This window comes from Diuraphis noxia, unplaced genomic scaffold, assembly GCF_037042655.1.
Source record: "Diuraphis noxia isolate RWA-SAM2 unplaced genomic scaffold, SU_Dnox_SAM2 contig0003, whole genome shotgun sequence".
Lineage (NCBI taxonomy): Eukaryota > Metazoa > Arthropoda > Insecta > Hemiptera > Aphididae > Diuraphis > Diuraphis noxia.
This window is the reverse complement of record NW_028301713.1, coordinates 21,340,659-21,362,974: the sequence shown is the minus strand read 5'-3', so window position 1 is coordinate 21,362,974 and position 22,316 is coordinate 21,340,659. Positions and strand designations below refer to the sequence as shown.

Sequence of the window (22,316 nt, the reverse complement as noted above, 5' to 3'; positions counted from 1 at the left end):
GTCTGAAATTATACCATATGTCTTTAGATCTTCAACCATCTCCCGTACCAACTTTCGCTCTGTGTCGCTTAGTCGGTAAGGTCGGAAAGTAACTGGTTCGTTTGTAGTTGTTATTATTTCGCATTCTGTGCCCTTGACCATACCCAATTCGTTCATGTTCGTCGCGAAGCAACCTCGATATCTCTGTATTAAATCTGTAAGTGCTTGTCTCTCTTCGTCCGTTAGTTGGTCTCCATGCTTAATTGACATTTTATCGTTTTCCACCGCCTTTACATGAGTGTCCTTTACTTCAGTGCAGACTATTGCTTTACTTATCTTTTCGTTCTCCTTAAACTGTACATCTGTTGTTGAAAAATTTATAATTGGTGTACGTGCATTACCTTTCTCATCTGTGGTTATGACACAATTTGGGATGCAACAATTTTCTCTAACTTGTGCTTTGACATATAAATTAAGTGACTTATTATCTGACCGTACTTCAATTACACCTACGTGGTTTGGTGAAATCACTTCAGATTTTTTTGCCCACAGACTCATTACACGAGGAGGTAGAGTAGGAACATCTATATCAAATATGTCATTACCCTCCTTATGATCTTCATAAATGCGCACAGTGTCTCCACGTTTAACTAGAACAATATGCGGCTGCTCAATGAATGGCTGGCCAATTATTAAAGAAATATTTTGTGCATCATCTGGAACTATGTGAATAGGTACTTGAGATGTGGCTTGATCAACTTACAGTGACAATTCCTAATGGCAATAGTTTTCCATCACCATAGCCTCTTACTTCTATGTCATTCCGCAACGACTCAATCTCCAGCCCTTGATCCTCGGCATCACTTCTTCGCATTAGACACAATTGACTTCCTGTATCTATATATGATTTGACTGGTATTTCATTAACGAATGCATCGAAAACATATTTTTCATTTACTTTGTTCGGTGTCAAACTTATTAGTGATACTAATGATGAGTCTTTATTAACTGTATTTGTAATGCAAGTACTTACTTCATGTCCAAACTTACCACATTTTGTACATTTTGGTTTCTTAGGCTTTAAACAGTATCTTGAAACATGACCATACTTGGAACAATTAAACCAAAGTGGTTCGTCTTTATCATTCCGTGGTGGCAACTTAACATATTTTTTTACATTAGCGTTAATTGTATCTTCAGTTGTAGTATTACTATGCGAGTTACTTGTCTTTGAACTATACCCATCAGATTTATGTGTATACGGTGGTTTCTTACTGATTACATCATTTTTCTTGAAGAACTCGGATCGCGCGTCGTTGATTTGCACAAAAGACATTAAATCTGAAAATAAGCTGTTTTCATCAACATGCTGTCTGGCAAGTAGATAATAGCATAAATCACGTGATCTTAATCCTGCTGCAATCTGTTGTTTTGTCTCACTCAACGAAAGGTGTAACTCACGACATAATTTGTATTTATGATGGAAATAATCGGCCACTGTTTCCGAATTACCTTGAGATCTTGTCAACATTCGCTTCATACGTTCTACCACGTTCAAATTTGATCCAACAAAAGTACTTTGAAACTGAACAACAAAATCGTCCCACGCACAGAATGTTCTTCCAACATACCAATGGCTCGCGGGGCCTGTCATCTTAGAACGTGCAGTTTCCAATTTGAAAGCGTCTGGCCAACGGTACAATTTAGAAACTCCCTCTATCGCCGCCAACCAATCTTCTGCAGATTGTTTGTCACCGCGACCATCAAATTCGGGCAGTGTACTTAAAAAGTTCGGCATAACAGTGTACTCGGGTCCATATGACGGTGTTTTATCACGTTCCTGTAATCTCAAGTTCATGGTTAGTAAACTGTTTATCAACACCTGATTTTGGTCTATCAGCGCCTTCATTGTTGGGTCTATACCACTAGTCGCTGTTGGTACCGCGTTTGTGTTCGTTATGGAACGATCGATATAATTGTGGTCTGTATTTTGTAGGTTAGGATTCTTTCTTCCATGTTCGGCGTTCTTCCCGTCATAATTTACCTCACCAAATGGCGTCGATATTTTGTTACTTTCATTACCTTCATTATTCATCGTGATATTTGCCCCAACGTTTTGGTCGTCGTTCTTCTGTTAATGCATCTTCTTATTCTTCTTGGTTATCCCACTTCTGACTATTAACAACACTTAAATTACTGATCATTTATTTATTAAAGCTCATGATTACAGTGGCGGCCTGGGTTCATTTTTTTTAGTCGGCTAGAATTTAAAAAGTCCCCTGACCAATAAGACTAATAGCAAATGTGCAAATGCAAATGGCTATGGGCCTTTTTACAGTTTTACATTTTTTCTAATTTTGAGGTACCATAGTGGCATAGTGTTCCAATTTTCTGTTTATCTTACTGTGGTTTATCCGTTGTTTATCGGTTTATAATATTATATAATATATTATAGTATTTATCGCATGGTATTCATTATTTTTAAAATAACACAATACGACTATCTAACACGATTTAAGATAATATCTACAAACTAAGTTATTTATGAACATTTAAAATAATATAATCTCAATCGGGTAATGGCTTTGGCTGTAAGGGCCCATTTAGCCAAAGGCCCAGTCGGCGATCGCCGACTCGCCGACCTGGCCAGGCCGCCACTGCATGATTAGGAACAACGTGACTCGCACAACAGGCAACGTACGGCTGTTGAGACTAAACTAAACTTAATAATAAGAATCATAATAACATCAATTACATAATCACATAATCAGTTCCCCTTTCTTATCAACTAATACTAATATAATATAATATAGGACATTTATCAATGTTAACACTTAGATTTAATACCTAGGCGGTGTAATTTAATAGGTTCAAATTTGAGATCAAGTTTGCTGAATATTATCCTTAACCGATCGGAATCAGTATCTAGAGATGTAGATTCCGATAATTTTTCTAGAAAGTTAAACAATAAAATATTATTTGCTCTAGATTGTCTGTCCAGGATTTCATTAATAATATCACGATCAGAGTCATTATGAGTAGTTAAATTAGATTGATATAAAGCTTTGACTTTATTTTCAAGATCCGAGACACGATTGTTCATCACAATATTATCGTTAGATAATTTTTCAAGCTTTTCATTAAGATCATCAAAACGTTTATTAAAACTTCTTAAGGTTCTACTTTGATCATTAACAGCATTTACCAATTTAGTTTGTGTAGATTTGATCTCCTTTAATGATTCCAAAATTTCATTTAATTGGTCTGCCATGATAGTGAATAACGTGAACGAAATTACGGTAGTAAAATTATAACTATAAATAACGCACCGAAAAGAAGTATAAGCTAGTTTGCGATAAAAAAAAAGAAGATAACGGAGCACAAAAACGCTACACTGCACAACACTACCTATCAGGTCTACTGTATACTGTGTATAATGTATAATATACACATGTATATTATATATATATATCTTACCTGCATTTTATTATTATATATTGATATGTATATCATATATTTTCATATACATATACATATAATATTATATTAGGCGAGGTACATCATCAGCTGTCTTATTATGTGTGCATTAACCGTTGTGCATGCCATATGCGTATATATATACCTATATAATAACTAGGTATAATAAATAAAATTACGGAACGAGAGAATGTAATGTACCGAAGGGTGAGTGGGTGGGGGATGATGTGCTGGGGGGGGGGATCGGCGGCGGGCTAAGGATTTATTTTCAATAGGCGTCGGTAACCTATTTTCGGCGGGGTACGTGCCTGGAAATTTATTGGTTTATGATAAAGAGTACACCTGGACACACCGCTGCACGTCGCGAGAGCCGCTGCACGTCGCGAGAGCCGCTGCAGTCGCGTTTGTTTTTTTTTTTTATTGGCTTATTTTATTATATCGCTCGGACGAATTGCGTTATTGTTATAAAATCTATACTGCAATAATAATGTATCGGAGACTGCACAGAGTGAGAGAGTAAACTGCTGCTTGACTGCGGCATGTATATATATATATATATATATAGGTACTAAGTACATTATATAGAATAACAATATGTATACAATATATAGATCATCGCGGAGGAGACTTGATCGATTATGATGGCACGCCGCGCCTATTATATTATTATACGCGTGTATTGTTGTCGCCGCAGTGCATTATCGTGAGACATTTATTATATTATATTATTATATTGTCCGTGCCAGAAAACCAGAAATTAATCGCACATATTATTATATGGGTAAGTACTATATTATATATATATATATATATATAATATTATGCCGACGAACACGTGAGCGTGCAGACTGGTGCAATACTCGTAATAAGTGTAATATATATAATATGTCGTAGCCACTTGATGAAATTGATTTTTTCATGAAAAGATGACCATTTCATGAAATGGAAACGGATTTTTTACACTTCGTGAAATTTGAAAATATTTCACAATATGGTCACTTTTTCATGAAATGGTCACCCTATCGTGTAATTTTTTTCATAATGTGGTCGTTCACTTTATGTACTAAAATACAACATTTATTACACACGTAAATACTAAATGTACAAGCTTTAATAAACATAAATGTAAGTTATTTTGATCTAAATTTAACTGAAGTTATGATATAGGTATAATAGGTATATAGGTATTACATAATATATTTATATCTATTTTTATCATATTATAATAATATTTTTATTTATTAGAGCAGGTAAATGAATTATGACAACGACTGTTACATTTTAAACTACCTTTAAAACAAATACATCTTTTGGTTAGAAGTTATAAAAAAATTAACAGCTGAAGAGGACCTTGAAGAAATTTACAGCAAATATGAAAACGAAAATATTGAACAAAGTATTCTTGTTAAATATTGCAAAATGTGCAAAAACGAGTCCACAGAAGATGTTTGTGATTTGTGCAAAACAAATAATGCAATACACGAAGAACGTAAAGCTGGGCACAAAGCTGCCGAAAAAATGTTACAGGTACTTGGTACTTATACCTAAGTTTATCTATAGGATATAGGAAATAAAATTAATAATTTAATTTTGTTGTTTTTATATACAGGTTAGCAATGCCGTAATTCCAGAGTTCAAAATTAATGACTGCATCACAATTTCTGTTCCAAAAGTCGACAGAGGACCATCGGACCTGCTCGCGTGATTGCTGTCATTATTGAAGAAAAAAATGAGATGTATAAAATAGGAACTACACATGGTCTTATTAAAGGATGGTTTAATCCTGGAATTATGCAGCATGCAACTGCAAATTTCATTTTAGCTGAACAGATTGACAAACAAAAATAATTAACCTTGCGTGAAACTGTCCAAGTTGTATCTGGTGGTCAGGGGTTCTTAAGTTGTTCATGTAAAAGTGCTTGTCAAAGCAAAAGATGTGTTTGTTTTAAAGATGGTTTAAAATGTAACAGTCGTTGTCATAATTCATTTTCCTGCTCTAATAAATAAAAATATTATTATAATATGATTAATATGATAAAAATAGATATAAATATATTATGTAATACCTATATACCTATTATACCTATATAATAACTTCAGTTAACTTTAGATAAAAATAACTTACATTTATGTTTATTAAAGCTTGTACATTTACGTGTGTAATAAATGTTGTATTTTAGTGCATAAAGTGAACGACCACATTATGAAAAAAATTACACGATGTTAAATTAGGGTGACCATTTCATGAAAAAGTGACCATATTGTGAAATATTTTCAAATTTCACGAAGTGTAAAAAATCCGTTTCCATTTCATGAAAAGATCAATTTCATCAAGTGGCTACGACATATACATGTTGTGCAGGTAATCACGTGACCAGTGCGGCCGTAAAATATAGACGGCTGACCATTGAAATATATAGAGACCGTATATATTATTGGATCACATTTTAGATTCTGATCGGAGCGAGAAATGTATTGATTTTACCGTGATGTGTTTTTTTTTTGTGGCTATCATCACGTTTAAGGTTAGTAAAAGTGCTTCGATTTTCGACTTCAGGACCCTGTTCGATTAGAAAGTTAATCTAGTTGGTACTTTGGGGGATCAAAAGTAAAAAATTCTCAACATTTTTTCTAAATAATCGGGATAAACAAATTAAAAATTAAGGTAAAAACGGGAAATTCAAGACACCTAAAATATTTTTACAATAGAAAAATATTGGAAAATAAAATAAATATATACTCACATTTTTTTTTTATAAGCCTTCAAAGTTTGAATTTTAACCACATACGTAAAAATAACGAAAATTCTTAAATTATTTTATGCTAGAAATTCATAGAAAAATTTTCCTTTTGTATCTAAGATTTGAAAATCAGAAAATTTAATACAAAGCTCCTAACATATTTTTACAATAGCAGTCGAAAAATAAAAGGAATAAATAGTCACATTTTTTTTTATAAGCATTTAAAGTTCAAATTTTTAATTTTAGTGATTAAAAAAGAATAATTTTGGTGTTGTTAAAATTGTTGCCAGACAATTGTTTATATACAGGGTGATCCATGTAAGTGGTTAAACTAATTATCTCAAAGGGCATTAACGTTTTTTGAATTTTGAATTTTTTAAATTTTAGGTTTATTTTTTTTCTAAAACCGTATATAATTTTATAATTTGTTCACTTGTATATTTACTTTTGAAACCACTGTTAACTTTTGATTTTCAAATGACAACATACCTATAATTAAAATATCAAGAATTAATAAAACTATTATTCCAATAATTGTAAAGAACAGGAAACTATAATGATACCTAAATTTGATATCGCTGAATTAAAGGTAACAAAATAAATCTAATTAATCCAATAATTAGTCGATAAATTCATAAATAATTATGGTTCAAATACAATATTAATCTTTAATTGATCGCTATTTATTTCGTTACCTTGAATTCATCAATATCGAATTTCTCACTAGCTCTTGGTCTTTTCAATTATTTGAAAAATAATTCAAATCACTAATACTTTAAGGAGCTGTATCTCACAAACCAATCAACAAAAAATAAAAATGTTAACACGTAAATTTATGAAAAAAAAATGATTTTAATAATTCATGATATTTTGATTATATGTTACCATTTGAAAATCAAAAGTTAACAGTGGTTTCAAAAGTAAATATTATACAGGTGAACAAATTATAAAATTTTAGAAAAAAATAAACCTAAAATTTAAAAAGTTCAAAATTCAAAAAACGTTAATGCCCTCCGAGGTAATTAGTGTACCCAACAATTTTGAAAATGCAGAACGGGGAGTAAGTCAGGGAGCTATCCCCCTAACCTAACCATGTATAAGTCGCGTTTTACTCTTGACATCATAAAATCACACCTTTCGTATCTAAAATACATGCGTGGTATTTATTTATCACGACTAAGATAACTTAGGTATAACATAACTATAGGGAAAAATTAATTTAAAGTATAATTAAATATTAATCAAAGAACATTTATATCCATCATACACAGTGACTTAGAGACTCAAGGACTAAATTAACACTCAACGCCTATATTTAACATTTCATCTTATAGCTCAATATTTTTGTATATATATTATATTTCCAAAATGTATTACATATTTTTTTTATTTATTTTTTTATTATGAGAATATAAAGTGCTTTAAAAAAGAATAATTTCGATGGTCTTAAATATTGTTGTCGGACAATTATTATTAGTTCCGTGTTTAAATATAAGTCACGTTTTACTTGTGACATCATAAAATCACACCTTTTGTATCTAAAATACATGCGTGGTATTTATTTTTCCCTATAGTTATCTTAGTCGTGATAAATAAATACCACGCATGTATTTTAGATACAAAAGGTGTGATTTTATGATGTCACAAGTAAAACGTGACTTATATTTAAACACGGAACTAATAATAATTGTCCGACAACAATATTTAAGACCATCGAAATTATTCTTTTTTAAAGCACTTTATATTCTCATAATAAAAAAAAAGAAATATGTAATACATTTTGGAAATATAATATATATACAAAAATATTGAGCTATAAGATGAAATGTTAAATATAGGCGTTGAGTGTTAACTTAGTCCTTGAGTCTCTAAGTCACTGTGTATGATGGATATAAATGTTCTTTGATTAATATTTAATTATACTTTAAGTTAATTTTTCCCTATAGTTATCTTAGTCGTGATAAATAAATACCACTCATGTATTTTAGATACGAAAGGTGTGATTTTACGATGTCACAAGTAAAACGTGACTTATATTTAAACACGGAACTAATAATAATTGTCCGACAACAATTTTAAGATCATCGAAATTATTCTTTTTTAAAGCACTTTATATTCTCATAATAAAAAAAAAGGAATAAAAGAAATATGTAATACATTTTGGAAATATAATATATATACAAAAATATTGAGCTATAAGATGAAATGTTAAATATAGGCGTTGAGTCTCTAAGTCACTGTGTATGATAGATAATATTTTATGTAAAAAGAAACAGTATAGGTACGATTGGTAAATTGGGTATTGCGGTTGTGTTGCTTATCGGATCCTTTTGAATGATTTAAGTGAAGGAATCCATCCCTGTGTTACACTAATTGCATGATCATATCTGAAATTAAATAATTGTATGTATTTATTAATGAAAAAGGTAGATATGTAATGAATATCGTAAATATAATTATACCCGTAAAAATAGTGCAGAGCCATCATGCTGATTACCCTTTTTGCATGTTTTTTTGTTGGTCCTGTAAAACATAATTTAATACCAATAATAAGTGATTATTGTATAAAACAATTTATCTCAGTTTACTGCAGTAGATGAAATATTTAAAGGGATGAAAAACTCTATTTAAAAATATCAGTTGTTAATAGAAGTATGTTACAATATAAAAAAAAAATACCTTGTGCACGAAAAGGTTTTCCATGTATTATAGTTTCAACTCTAACAGTTACAGGTGTCTTGCGCGTAATTTCATGTTCATATTTAATCCCCGGTATAAGTTGATGGAGCAGTTCAACCGGGTTCATAGATTTTGTTTGTAACTCTATATTTATCATCGGGCAATGAGGCTGAAATTGATGCGTGTTAGTTAAAAATTTTAATATTTTTATAGTAAAATAATATATGAAGGAAGTTCTAAATTTAAATTATGTATTTTATTCTTGATTTACACCACATATAGTTAGGTAAATAATGAGAAATCTCAAATAAGGGTCGAGAGAAATTTAAATAATGTGTTACCTGCGGTGGTAATATTTCATTGTATAGTAAATTCAGAGTTGCAGGCATTTCAGCACTCGAACATTGCGCGATCTGAAAAAATTACATAATTACAATTCTTAATGAAATGCGCAATAAATTTGAACATTTACAAGAGTAAATACATAGGAAATTAATAAGTATTGCTCAAAAACATTTAAAAAACATTAATCAATTATTATATGCTCATCTTACTGTATAGGATAGTTGATTTTCATCGTCTAGATTTGATTGGACGGCCAATGTACTAGGTCCATAACATAATCGATCTTGATTGCTCTAAAATTTTAAGTAACAATATATTTTATAAAAACTGATTGCGTGTATAAATGTATGTAACTTAAACTTTTAAGTTTTAACTATCTATAATTATTATTAAATGACGTAATATTTGATTAAGGATCTTAAAATGTTTAACTTTTATAAAAAAAATCTAACCCAAATACCACTCGTGAACATATTTGACATAATTATTATTATAATTTGTTTACCTTCAAATCTGCTCTTGTTTTCTTATACAAATATTTTCCACTCATCCACATTAATCCAATTCCCGCGACGGCACCCACTGTTATCAAGGATTTCATCATCATCTTGAAATACAACAAATGTTTCCAATCGGCAACAATAAATAGTACTTATACAATATTATGTGAATAACAATATACAAGAAAAATACGTAACGGTTTATCTACGAAAGCGTCAAATTGTCAAATGAATATAATATCTGTGACGAATAAACACTATAGTTTTGGTTACCTAGTGATGAATTTATAAATATTATGTGGCTTATATTTTCATTTAAGCCAGATATGATATACAAAAAATATCAAAGACTATTGAAAACTACTCGGCCGATTTTTATAAGATTACCTATATGTTAAATATACTTAATGTGGTAGCTTTTTTCGACTTAAAAAGGATATTATATTGATCACTCGTTTGGTGGCCTCAATTTTTTTTTTTATTGAACACCTAATAATAATGGATTTTGACCCACTGAGGTAGAGATTGATGTTTATTAATTTAAAGTTAAGGTATACCGCGCTTAAAATGATGGACATTTTTAAAACTTTCTAGTTTCATAACTAATTATTATTCCAATGGATAAATATGGACCAAGGAATAATTAATAATCTTAAAGTGTATTATCGAAAACGTATCTGGACAATGTACCTGGTATTATAGTATTTCTTTTGAATTATATTTTTTATTGTTAAAAGTTAAATTAAACTGTATTATAATTTTAGATTCTGTACGGAGCTAGCGATGAATATTATTGATTTTACCATGATGTGTGTGTGTGTTTCTTTTTTTGTGTCTGTCATCGCGTTTTGGGGCAGTAAAAGTGCTTCGATTTTTGACTTTAATCGGGATAAACAAACTAAAACTTAAGGGAAAAACGGAAAATTTTACGCACAATCAGTTTTCGACAAAATCGATTTTGGTTTTTAATGTAACTTTAAAACAAATCGCCATAGATACATGAAATTTTCACCAAAATTTTATATAAGTATATTCTATCCACCATGCAATTTTCAAACATTTTCGACTTCAGTTGAACTATTCATAGATACTTGCAATTTTCGATCAATTATTAGTTTTTTTTTTAAAATTAATATCGATAAAAATGTATTTGTTGGGTAGTAAAGCTTGAAAATTTTATACAATACTCTTAACATATTGTTACAATAGCAGTTGAAAAATAAAATAAATTCATAATCACAACTTTTTTTTATAAACATTCAAAGGTTGAATTTTGACAAAATATGTAAAAATCTCAAAAATTCGCAAATTATTCTAAGCTAGAAATTCATAAAAAATTTATCTTTTTAAATCTAAGATTTGAAAATTTAATACAGGATTCCTTACAAGTTTTTCAATCTTTATCACAAAAAAATGTCCACCGGAAATTCAAATTAAATTTTTATGAGCATTTGAAATTTAAATGTTTACAACATTGGATTTTCACTGGATTTCACATTTAGCGACTTTCTTATTTTGGCGTAACTCTGAAACAAATGACCGCAGATACTTGAAATTTTCACTGAATGTTTATATAGGCATAACTCTTGCCGCCTTTTCATACCGTGCTAGGGCTTAGATATTGCAGGTATCACGTCAATTGTTCGTCGAAAATAGTTCGCGCGACAGTTGTTCGCGTGACAATATTATTCGCAGGAAAATTATTCGAATGAGACAATTGTTCGTAAAAACAAAATAATAAGTCTCGATTGTCATGTAATATATTTTGTAATCCATACGGCATTTAATAAATAATAATATACTATTTGGTTTAGTGTGAAATGTGTGAAGTTTTAAAATCATATCGATAACGTATTTCGTTGTCGAACATTATAATATAATGGGCACAAAAATCCTAATGTGTTCTGGAAGAGTAGGTACCTAATAATAACAATACTAATACTAACACATACTTGTCACAAAAATTATACAACATTAATTTTTGACCATCCAATTTTATTTTACCCCAATAAATATTTAATTACTGTCAGTGGCGTATTTAAGGTTTTTCCGCCTCTAGGCACTTTCCAATTCGCCTCCTTCCTCCCCCTTCATCCTTCCTACAATTATTTCTAAAACGTATTTAAATATACAATTTATTATATTATAATATTATATTAAAAAGATACATTGAGATATATATAGATATATGATTCATTTTGAGCGAACAAAAATTAGTTGAGTTTGATGTCATCAAATGAAAAATAATTTTTCCAATTTTGTAAAAAAAAATTGTTGAAATTTGCCGCCCTCCGATGTTGCCGCTCTAGGCCCGGGCCTATAGGGCCTGTGCCTAAATACGCCTCTGATTACTGTGGTTTTAAAATACGTAAAAAGTGATCGCGGTACAGATATATAGGTACTCGTAAATAAAAGTTACGTGCTCTACTGCGAAAAACAAACGGAAACAAAAACCTATTGGAAATGTCCATTGTATAAAAAATATAAGTGTGGTGGTCGAATCCATGTGGAAAATGACGAAGTTGTCAAAAGTTATGAACATATTATAATCATGTACCAGATAATGCTCGAGTGGAGACATAGGAATTAATCTAAAACATTTTAAATTTAAAAAAAAAATACGCGCAGATTATAATAACCGTACAACAGTTGATTATCTTCGTGGTGTTGCATACAATTTTCAATTGCAATAACCTTAATATCATTGACATCCACAAACGTGGAAAAATTATTTAACATTGTATTTTATTTTTTATGTATCATTAGTATATTATTATTATTATTATTTATTTATTTATTTTTATTTCATGTTATGTGAACATACGAACAATTTTCGTATTCGAATAATTTCCAGGCGAACATCAGACGCGCGAGCAACAGTCACGCGAACTATTTTCGGCGAACAATTGACGCATGTCCGATATTGCAAACAGCGGTGGTTTTATATTGTTTGTGTTTGTTGAATTTATCAAAGAATCAAACGAAAATGACCGAACTCATCAAAGAGACGCAAAAAAGATATGCAGAACTGTGAGAAAGATTGAATGGTAACTTGAATTCAGCACTCGGCCAAATAGACTGTTTTCATTTTTTATTTACTGTTTCAGATAAATGGACATTTGGAAATGCAAGAAATATGACTGAATTCAATGTAAATGAACACGTACATTAAGCTGCTTATTTGAATCTATCGGGGAACAAGAATTTTTCAAACTTCTAGTCGGAGAGATGGACCGAGTGGAAGTTGCTCAACATTATTCGTCTTTGATGGTATTGACGACTTTACAAGCACATTTATGTAGTTCGTTCTAAGTACACAGTCTTTTAAATTTTCGTCCTATTATTGGACGATGTCCCTGGAAAAGAGTCGTTGGTAAAATGTTTGAAGAGAGAAAGTCGCCATGACGAACCACTAGATCATGTCGGTAATCAAGTGTCCCAAAATTCACACTGGATTTCCAACGCACAATCGCCCACGAATGTATAGCGTAGATGGTTGTACAAAATTTATACTCAGAGCAAAGGACTTACACAACAGAATACAAAACAGGAACAAGTGTTGCGTTTGTTAATCGTAATATATATTTCTCATTGTAAAAACCAAATTGAATACATTGGCGTGAGTTTTTAAATTACATATACAAAAACTAGAAGGTAATACAACGTCTTCTGATTACATAAATCGTTCAAAAGTTTTAAAAATAAAAAGTGTAAACCTAAGGTGTATTTAAAAATTTATAAAATTCAAGTGGTGTAGAATGCCGAATTTATTCCCTCGAATTGTCCGCAATGTTTAACCGGAATGCTTAGCGTAGAGAAAATGCAATACTTTCATCAGTTTCGGCCAAAGGATACTCTGCAAGGTCCATCATGATCACTTTACTGATCAAACACTGACCTTCCTACAACATGAAACAAAAACATTAGAATCATAAGTGTAACTTATTTTGATAGGAATAGGGTAACCTATAATACAATATAAACAGTTATGTACGGTAACGTTCAATTATTCGTAGTCTTTCGCATAATTTGTACATACTTCAAGCAATCCTAAGAGTACGGAACAGTGGTATTTGTTGTCTCCGTCTTACCAGTGCTAATATAGCAAATTTACGCTCAGCAGAACACTTGTAGCTCCTTTAGTTTAAAAATTACACAGTGAATCGACCAATTATGAAACTTGATGGTAAGAACATTATCTGTGTTTGTACGTTGGTTTTTTACGATAATTCAATTTTTAAGTTAGTTATGAGAATTTCAATGTACTGTATAATATATGCTCATAACTCACTTGAATATTGAATTATCGTAAAAAACCAACGTGCAAACACAGATAATGTTCTTACCATCAACTTTCATAATTGGTCGATTCATTGTAATTTTTAAACTAAAAGAGCTACAAGTGTTCTGCTGAGCGTAAATTTGCTATATTACGCACTGGTAAGACGGAGACAACAAATACCACTGTTACGTACTCTTATTGAATGATTGAATATATTATCATAGTGACCCGACAACACGGTGCGCCACGCCAAACATTTTTCATAATATTTGCGCATATATGCATATATATGAAATTTCACCAAAATAGATGATAATATACAACTACTTACATCTGGACAGATACCGACTAGAGCGTCGGCGTGATGGAAGAATTCTTCTTTGAGCGATATAACAATGGTTTGCAAATTGGTCTTTTTTTGTAGAATGTAAGAAGCGACTTTCCCGATGTTGGTGTTGTCCAGGGCCGCGTCTATTTCATCGAGTACGAAAAATGGAGCTGGTTGATAACTGCAAAAAAACATTTGTTTAGAATTCATAAAATTTCCAAAGTGAATACATTTTTACTACGAATAAATAATTAATACAAGTCCATCACATTATACAGAGTGATTTTTCAAGCACTAGTCATCATAACTTTTATTAGATATGAGCGTAACAATATCTATATAAATTATGTCCATTATTGTTATTTAAATTTTGTAAGTAAAATGTACAAATTTTTAACACAAATCAATAGAACTATAATTCAAACAAATTAAATATAACGTAGTTAAATAGGGGATTTTGTAATCATGCTCAACCCATCTTAAAGGTTAAATTACGATTATATAAAAGTCCAGACTTTTGGAATTTTTAAACACAATCTAAGACCATTTTTGAAATCTTTGACATTTTAGGACGACTATCAGTTTTTCAAATAAAAACTTCCCATTTTATTTATTTTTTTTAAATAAGCAGATTTTTGTTAAGAATTTTTTTTATGTATCTAAATCAAAATTCAAACTAGTCGTTTTTGAATTATGTAAACTATGTGTTTTAAGGATATTATGAAGATAGTGTAGGACTTGGACGATTTGAAAAAATTAGCATAATTTGTAAAAATTATCCAAGTATAATAAATACTACATCTATCGTTACATAATTTAATTTTTATAAAACCATTTTAAGGACTATTGTCCTTGGTATAAACATTTTATAAACTCAGAAACTCTACTCATTAGAACTTTGATTTACATACATCCAGTCCTGTAAAGTATTTGAGTAAAAGTATTCAAGTTAAGTATTGAATAACTTTTTAAATAATTTTTTAAGTATTTTTGTATTAAGTACTTGTTTGTATTGAATACTTTGGTTTTTTATTTCGAACATTTTATTTTTTCATTAAATTCAATACTCCGCAGCCAAGTAGTGCTTCAGTGGAGTGGGTACTTAGTGTGGGTAGAGCAACCATGACCAAAAAGAGAAGCAGTATGACCGATGAACATTTTGAAAACATTATGTTCTTAATATAAAATAAAAATTATTATAAACTTACTATGTGTTTATATTACCATAAATCATTAGAAACTTACTTAAAAAACTAAAAGTATTTGAAAAGTATTCCAAATACTTTTTTAAAGTATTTGAGTAGCATTTGAAATACTTTACAATTAAAGTATTTGAGTAGTATCTTAAATACTTTGAAAAAAAATGTATTTGAGTATTTACTCAAATACTTTTTAAAAGTATACTTTACAGGACTGCATACACCAACATTTTGAAATTAATTATCCGTTAAATAATTTCCAGTAAAAAAGGAGTGATCTCATTTAAAAAATAGAATTTGGCATTGCCACGGGATACCTTTCAGGAAGTACGAAAAATATCAGAAATTTGAGAATATGGTCTTTAAGTCTACTTAAAAGTTTTAAAAATCAGAATTTAAATAAATGCACTAAAAAAGGAAAAAATGGGAGTGAGCATGCTTAAAAAATCAAACCGTTCACAAGTTACCTGTGTATGGCAAACAACAGAGCTAACGCAGCGACAGTTTTTTCTCCTCCAGATAAATTGGACATGGGTTGGAAACGTTTTCCAGGAGCTACACAATTGTAATTTATGCCATCCAAATAAGGTTCTTCCGGGTTTTCGGGTCCCAAGAAAGCCTGAGCTGATTGATTTTTTGACAAAGCCTGTTGAAAACAAAATTTGATATTATTAAAAAAAAAAAAATGTATATTTTAAATAAATCAAATACCTTATATATCAGATCGATTTCATTGGCTACATGCTCGAAACATTCTGTGAATTTGTTGTGTCTCTCTTTCTTAATACGTTCAAAGTTCTGTTTAGCTTTCTTGGCACGAGTCCTGGCAGTGTTAAATTCCCGATCGGTTTCTTGCATTTTTTCTCTAGCTTGATCCAATTTTTGCATTGCCTGTTTGACATACATTTTCATTTAATTATTTAATTTTAAATATCAAAACAGAAACTGAACAATTCAAATAAACGCAGACAAGTAACAAAATAGAAAATAACAATGTTGACGAAATATTATAAACATTTTTACGATAAAATTTAGAAAATTTGTGACAAGCCGATTCATAGTAAATGGTCAAAACTCAAGAGAATAAGAAGTTAGTCCTTGAAATATGTCATAAAAAAATATATTTATATTGTGGTTGTATTAAACTTATAATTGTAAATTTATCAAATATTAATAGATAAATAAAATATCAAATACATATTTCAACTAAAATGGATTTACCTTAAAATTAGGGGCATGAATCTTTTGTAATTTCATCGATTGTTCAGACAAAGTCTTGGCCATTTTATCTGTCAGTTTCTTAATATCATCTAAATCTTCTAAATCCTTGAGATTATCAGGTAATGAAGAGTAATCCACAGTAATTCTATAAATGTGTAACACAATATAAAATAAATCTACTAAAAAATATAGATATATTTTCTTTAATTTAGTTAATAATTAACCTTGCTTCCTGATCATAAATCTCTTGTGTGTTGGCTGTACTGTCTCGCCCTTGTTCTTCGGAGTTATTCACAGACTGTTCTTGAATAATATCTTCCAAATTGCCTTGTAATAACGGTATGTTAATGTCCTCCATCTAAATGAATCATTTAACATTGATATGTTTAAAACAAAAAATGAAATTTATTATCACATTGAGCTCTACCATACCCGACAATGAGTTAGGATTGCATGTCGATCAGCTCTACGCATTTCTACTTTGTTCTCCAAGTTAGTCACCTGCTTTTGAGCTGCTTGAATATCTTTAGCAATAGCACCGACTTCTTTTCTTGCCTAAATATGAAATGTTCTTATTGTCGAAATCATAACTAAATGAAATATATTTTATTAACATACCTTGCTGATCACTTCATCCATTTGATCTACTTCTTGTTTTTTAGTTTGTCGCTGAGCTTTCAGTCTATCCACTTCTTTCATATCAGTCTCTATTTCAGACATTTGTTTCTGTTCCGCCTGTTTGGCACGTTCAAGTTCATCTTCATCGTCATGAACTGTTCTCTCCCAACGTGTCACATTGTCTAGATAAAAAATATGTTAAGATCAATAAATTGTGATTGTATGATCAGTGTTTTTAAACTTACTCTGCGTGTCTTTGGTGCGTTCAAAATCTAATTGACTCATTATTCGATTTTTTTGGTTTTCAAACTCCAAACGAATTTTGGCTCTCTCTTGCTGTGATCTGAGTTCACGTTCTTCATACTGACGAATGTTAGTCATGCCAATTTGACGACAAAAGTCAGCAAACACGTCATCCTCAACTGAATTCATGCGACCTCGCATAGATTGAATCTCAATATCACGAGTTCGCATTGTTCTTTCAATTTCTTCAATACGAGGCTAAGACAAAATATTGATCGAATTTTACAACTATATATTATAATACCCAACTCTTGAAATCTAAAAAAATACTTACTCCACTTCCTTCTAACTTGTTTTCTAAGAATTTTAATTCCTTCTCTAAATCTCTGATTTGTTTAAGCTAAAAAAAATAAATTATAATATAGTTTTTATAACATAAAACGTGTATTAAATGATATTATTATATACTAACAGTGTTTTCTTTATCAGTTTTTCCATACTTGAGTCTCATATCTAAACCTTTAATTTGGGAGTCAACAGTATTCAGTTCTGACTCTTTACGTGATTTCTTCATAGCATCTCGTAATTCTTCAGACAATTTTTCCTAAAAAAAAAAAATTAGAATGGCTCGACAATAATATGCATAAAAAATATATTGAAAGTAAACATTACTTTAGAAGCCTTCAATTGAGTCATATGCTTTTCATCCCAACGTTTTGCTTTACGAGCTAAATCCAAACTACCTCCAGATATAATACCAGATTTTTGATAAAACGTTCCATCCAATGCTACAGCCTAATAAAATAATTATAAACAATAAACACAAAATTATTTTTATTTTTTAACCAACTGAAAAAAAATCTTGTTTAAAGAGAAATATTTAAAATGTTATTCATAATAAAAGTATAAAAAATTTTACAAAAAAAATTAATTATTTTAATCTTACGTCATATCTTCCATCTCTTTCAAGTTCATAAGCCACATGATTGGCATCTTCGGGAGATTCACATACAAGTGCATTGTTGGTTGCAAACAAAACAACTCTGTCAATTTCTGGATCAAATTCTAGTACATCATACATGAGCTTGACATTATGTGGACGACTTATGTTTCGTAACCTCTCCTTCAGTGGTTTTGTTTGCAAATAATCAATGGGCAAAAATGTTTCTGGGTCCAGCATGTGATCCTTCAAGTATTGAATGCACAAACGTGCAGTTTTCTCAGAATCTACAATAATAGCCTCCATGTACTTACCTAATACTTTTGTAATAGCTACATTGTAACGGTTGCTGATTGGATGACACATGTTGATCAAGCGGTCATACTAAAAACAGTAATTTAAGGAAATAACTAAAAATTAAAACAAATTACTTTTGACCAATAAAAAACTTACCACTCCTGGATATGCTTTTTTGAAATTTTCAACTAGTTCCTGTTTCTTTTTACGTCTGTTATCATCATGTTTGTCAACTTTAGCATCACCTAACTGTTCAGTAACATTATCTAAATCCCTTTGAAGCTTGGACACTTTGTCTTTAGATGAACCAACATCTTTACGGAGTTCATCAAATAAACGTCTCTGTTCTTCCAATGCATTTTCACTTGATTTAATATGTTCGGTTAATTTGTCAACTCGCTTTTGGGCCTCTTCTTTTTCATGAGTTTTCTGTTTTATTTTATTTTCAAGTTCTGATCTTAAGCGTAACTCATTATCTAATCTATCCTGATCAGCTTTTTGTTCTCTGTTGATAGAGTCAAGTTCTTGTAAAAACAATGCTGACTGTTTGCGAGCATCAATTTTTAAATTATTGTATTCCAAAACCTGAGCATCTTCTAACTGAACATCTCTTCCTTGACTATGACTTTCCCCAGCCACTTGTTCTTCATACTCATGACGCCGTTTTTCAACTTCTTTAAGTTCAGCTTCTAATTCATCAATATCCTTCTTGTGAGCATCATTGGCCATTACTACTTCGGCTAATGATTTTTTTGCAGTGTTTAATTTTTTACGTATGTGTGCCACTCTTTCTTTGGACTTGATGAATGATGGACGTTTTTTATTAATCTCCACTTCCTAAAAATTAAAATCAAATACACGATTGAATTAAGACAATAATAAGTTTGACTCGGTATTTGTACAGATAGAATACACTTAAATATTATGATAAATAAAGTTTAATCTGAAAAAATATTTCAATTTATTTAAAAAATAAAATTTGCAACTATTTTCTATAACTATAAGTAAATATATGCAAAAATAAGGATTATCAGTTGGATACTTATATTAGGTAGTGATAGCAATAATTGGAATCAATATCTGATAATTATGAAACAAGTTAGTATTGAATTTAGTTAATAAAATACACATATACTTTATAATATTTAGCTGTTGGTCAAATATATTATGTAAATATATAAATCCTGCCTTTCAAGCTATGATAATGTAAAAGATTAGAATTAATTTGACTTACAATTTCTCTTATTTCTTGTTCAACTTTAGCCAAATCACGACTAGCCTTGCCTTGCTCCTTTTTTTTTTCTTTAACTACTTCTTCAGCCTTTTCCTTTTTACTTTCTATCTTAGCAACTTCTTTTTTACGGTCCTCCAAATCTTGTTCATAGTTTTTTATCATATTCTCATTTTGATATAAGCGAAACAACTGATATTCAACTTCTTTTAGTGCCTAAACATATTCAAAAGTTATATCATTACAGGTAACAGGTACTACCAATTTATAGTCATTTGGTTATATGTTATATCTAATTTAATGAATAATATTTTTTATATTTACTAATTCATCCTTGAGTTTCTGATATTTTTCTGCTTCTTCTTTCTCTAACTTTGCTTCTTTGCGCTCGGCAGCAACTCCTCTTTTTTTCAAATATGTGAAATTAGTTTCTTCTTCAGCTTTCATAACTTCTGCTTTTAATCGATCATAATCTTCTTTAAGTGCACCAGAACTAAAAATTATGATTATTAAATAAATAAAGAATTTCAAAAAAACATAAATTAATATAAAAGCACTTACCCACTAATTTCTTCAAATAAGGCGGTTCTTTCTTTTGGATTTTTCATGGCAATTGATTCAACTGCTCCTTGAAATACCAAGAAATTTTTAGCTTTTACATTCACGCCAATTTGTTCCAACTGTGCAAAATATTCTTGATTTGGAACCGACTACAATAACACCAAATATACATTTAAATAACCAATTTGAGTATGAAAATATAACTAAAATAATATATATATATATATGTACTTCATCGTTAATTCGATAATCTGAAGACGATCCTTGCACAGTTCTAGTAAATCGTTTTTCGGTTCCTTCAATATCCATTTTGAAAACTGCGGTTACGCTAGCACTGTATAAAAACAAATTAAAAATGTCAATTATTCTACTAATCAATACATAAAATATTAACCATTCATCATGCAAGACAAATACCTGCGAGAGACAGGTTGCCCAACGGAAGCACCATGTATAAGATCGCTGAGACGTTTTACTCGGAGACTAGTAGTTTTTTCACCCATGACAAAACTTATAGCATCCATAAAGTTGGATTTACCTGTAAAACAACAGACGATGGAAAAATTATAAGGCGATACAGTATGCTTAAACTCTCAAACCATGAAAGTACTACTACTTACCAGAACCATTGGGTCCGATTACAGCAGTAAAGTTCTTCAGAGGGCCAATCATATGATGACCTCTGTAGGACTTGAAGTTATCCATTTCGATACATTTCAGTACTGGCGGCATGATTATGATGGGATTGTCTGTCAACGATTATTAGGACATAATATACATGAACGCCATGAAAAAATGAAATAGATATGCTCAAAGGAACGCACACACGAACACTAATGTCAGTAAAAATTCTAAATAATTGTATTGATGAATAGCGACGATTTCAATACCAAACTGTTATAAACGAAAAAGTTATATCATTTTGGATACAATTTATTTCTGGAAAAAAATATTGAATTAACAAGCTTATAATTAGTAAGTAGTTACAGCACGGCGCCCACAGAAAACAAACGAAGAGATAACACGGAAAATAAACAAACACACAAACCTCAATAATGGTCAATCGAATTCTGATAACATTCTGCGGTTAAAGCTGAAAACAGTGTTACCGCCACTGGCTATTACAAAAATGGACACAATAATTTTTGAAAAAGTGCCAAAAATGGCCCAAACGAAAATTTTATCAAAGAAAATTTAAATAAAATATACTTTATACTGTAATAGTAATACTACATTTAGTAATTGATACAAAATGTATGTAAAAATATTTTTAAAAAAAACATAAATTCATACATTTATAAATTCATAGTGTTTATACACCTGACAATTTTATTATTCTTTAACTTCTTTGAGCACTCTAAAAATATAAATTTAGAAAGTAGCTATTTATTAGAAATCTTTAGATTTGATTAATAAATAATAAGTGTAATATAGATTATAGATACCTATCATAATAATACATGATTTGACAATAAATTTATCATAATTTTGAATAATATGGGTACTATAAAGAGTAATTAAATAAATTATTTCCATAACATGTGCAATTGTTTGCTAGGATATATTTGAATTTCGTACGTAACGGAGTTATATTTGTCACCGTGATCATGGCTGAATTGAGTATAGAACGCATCTACTAATGCATATACCATAATGCAGCGTCTATAGGTATATT

The 22,316-nt window shown here is 30.3% G+C and overlaps 3 protein-coding genes and 1 long non-coding RNA gene across 4 annotated transcripts; 1 reads left to right on the top strand and 3 right to left on the bottom strand.

The window, feature by feature from the left end:
- Positions 1 to 733: 733 nt before the first annotated feature.
- Positions 734 to 2,482, bottom strand: LOC149057034 (uncharacterized). The gene has a single exon (XM_089224731.1). The coding sequence runs from the start codon at positions 2,072 to 2,074 to the stop codon at positions 734 to 736; it is 1,341 nt and encodes a 446-aa protein (XP_089080857.1). The 5' UTR covers positions 2,075 to 2,482.
- Positions 2,483 to 8,188: 5,706 nt separating this feature from the next.
- LOC149057033 (uncharacterized) lies at positions 8,189 to 9,567 on the bottom strand. Its single transcript, XM_089223998.1, has 5 exons — positions 9,431 to 9,567; positions 9,218 to 9,289; positions 8,877 to 9,045; positions 8,660 to 8,720; positions 8,189 to 8,584 (listed from the first exon to the last, which is right to left on the bottom strand). Exons 2-5 carry the CDS (start codon positions 9,263 to 9,265, stop codon positions 8,515 to 8,517), a joined length of 348 nt encoding a protein of 115 aa, XP_089080124.1. The 5' UTR covers positions 9,266 to 9,289; positions 9,431 to 9,567; the 3' UTR covers positions 8,189 to 8,514.
- A 2,956-nt stretch (positions 9,568 to 12,523) lies between these two features.
- Positions 12,524 to 13,326, top strand: LOC149057032 (uncharacterized). Its single transcript, XR_016190859.1, has 2 exons — positions 12,524 to 12,768; positions 12,829 to 13,326. It is a non-coding gene; the product is annotated as an uncharacterized LOC149057032 (long non-coding RNA).
- SMC1 (structural maintenance of chromosomes 1) lies at positions 13,281 to 21,642 on the bottom strand. Its single transcript, XM_015521999.2, has 20 exons — positions 21,262 to 21,642; positions 21,059 to 21,179; positions 20,873 to 20,975; positions 20,642 to 20,790; positions 20,405 to 20,573; positions 20,084 to 20,296; positions 19,006 to 19,686; positions 18,559 to 18,936; positions 18,285 to 18,407; positions 18,085 to 18,216; positions 17,947 to 18,012; positions 17,615 to 17,870; positions 17,370 to 17,551; positions 17,184 to 17,306; positions 16,976 to 17,109; positions 16,752 to 16,896; positions 16,242 to 16,421; positions 15,998 to 16,176; positions 14,335 to 14,512; positions 13,281 to 13,623 (listed from the first exon to the last, which is right to left on the bottom strand). Exons 1-20 carry the CDS (start codon positions 21,371 to 21,373, stop codon positions 13,528 to 13,530), a joined length of 3,720 nt encoding a protein of 1,239 aa, XP_015377485.1. The 5' UTR covers positions 21,374 to 21,642; the 3' UTR covers positions 13,281 to 13,527.
- Between the last annotated feature and the right edge of the window lie 674 nt (positions 21,643 to 22,316).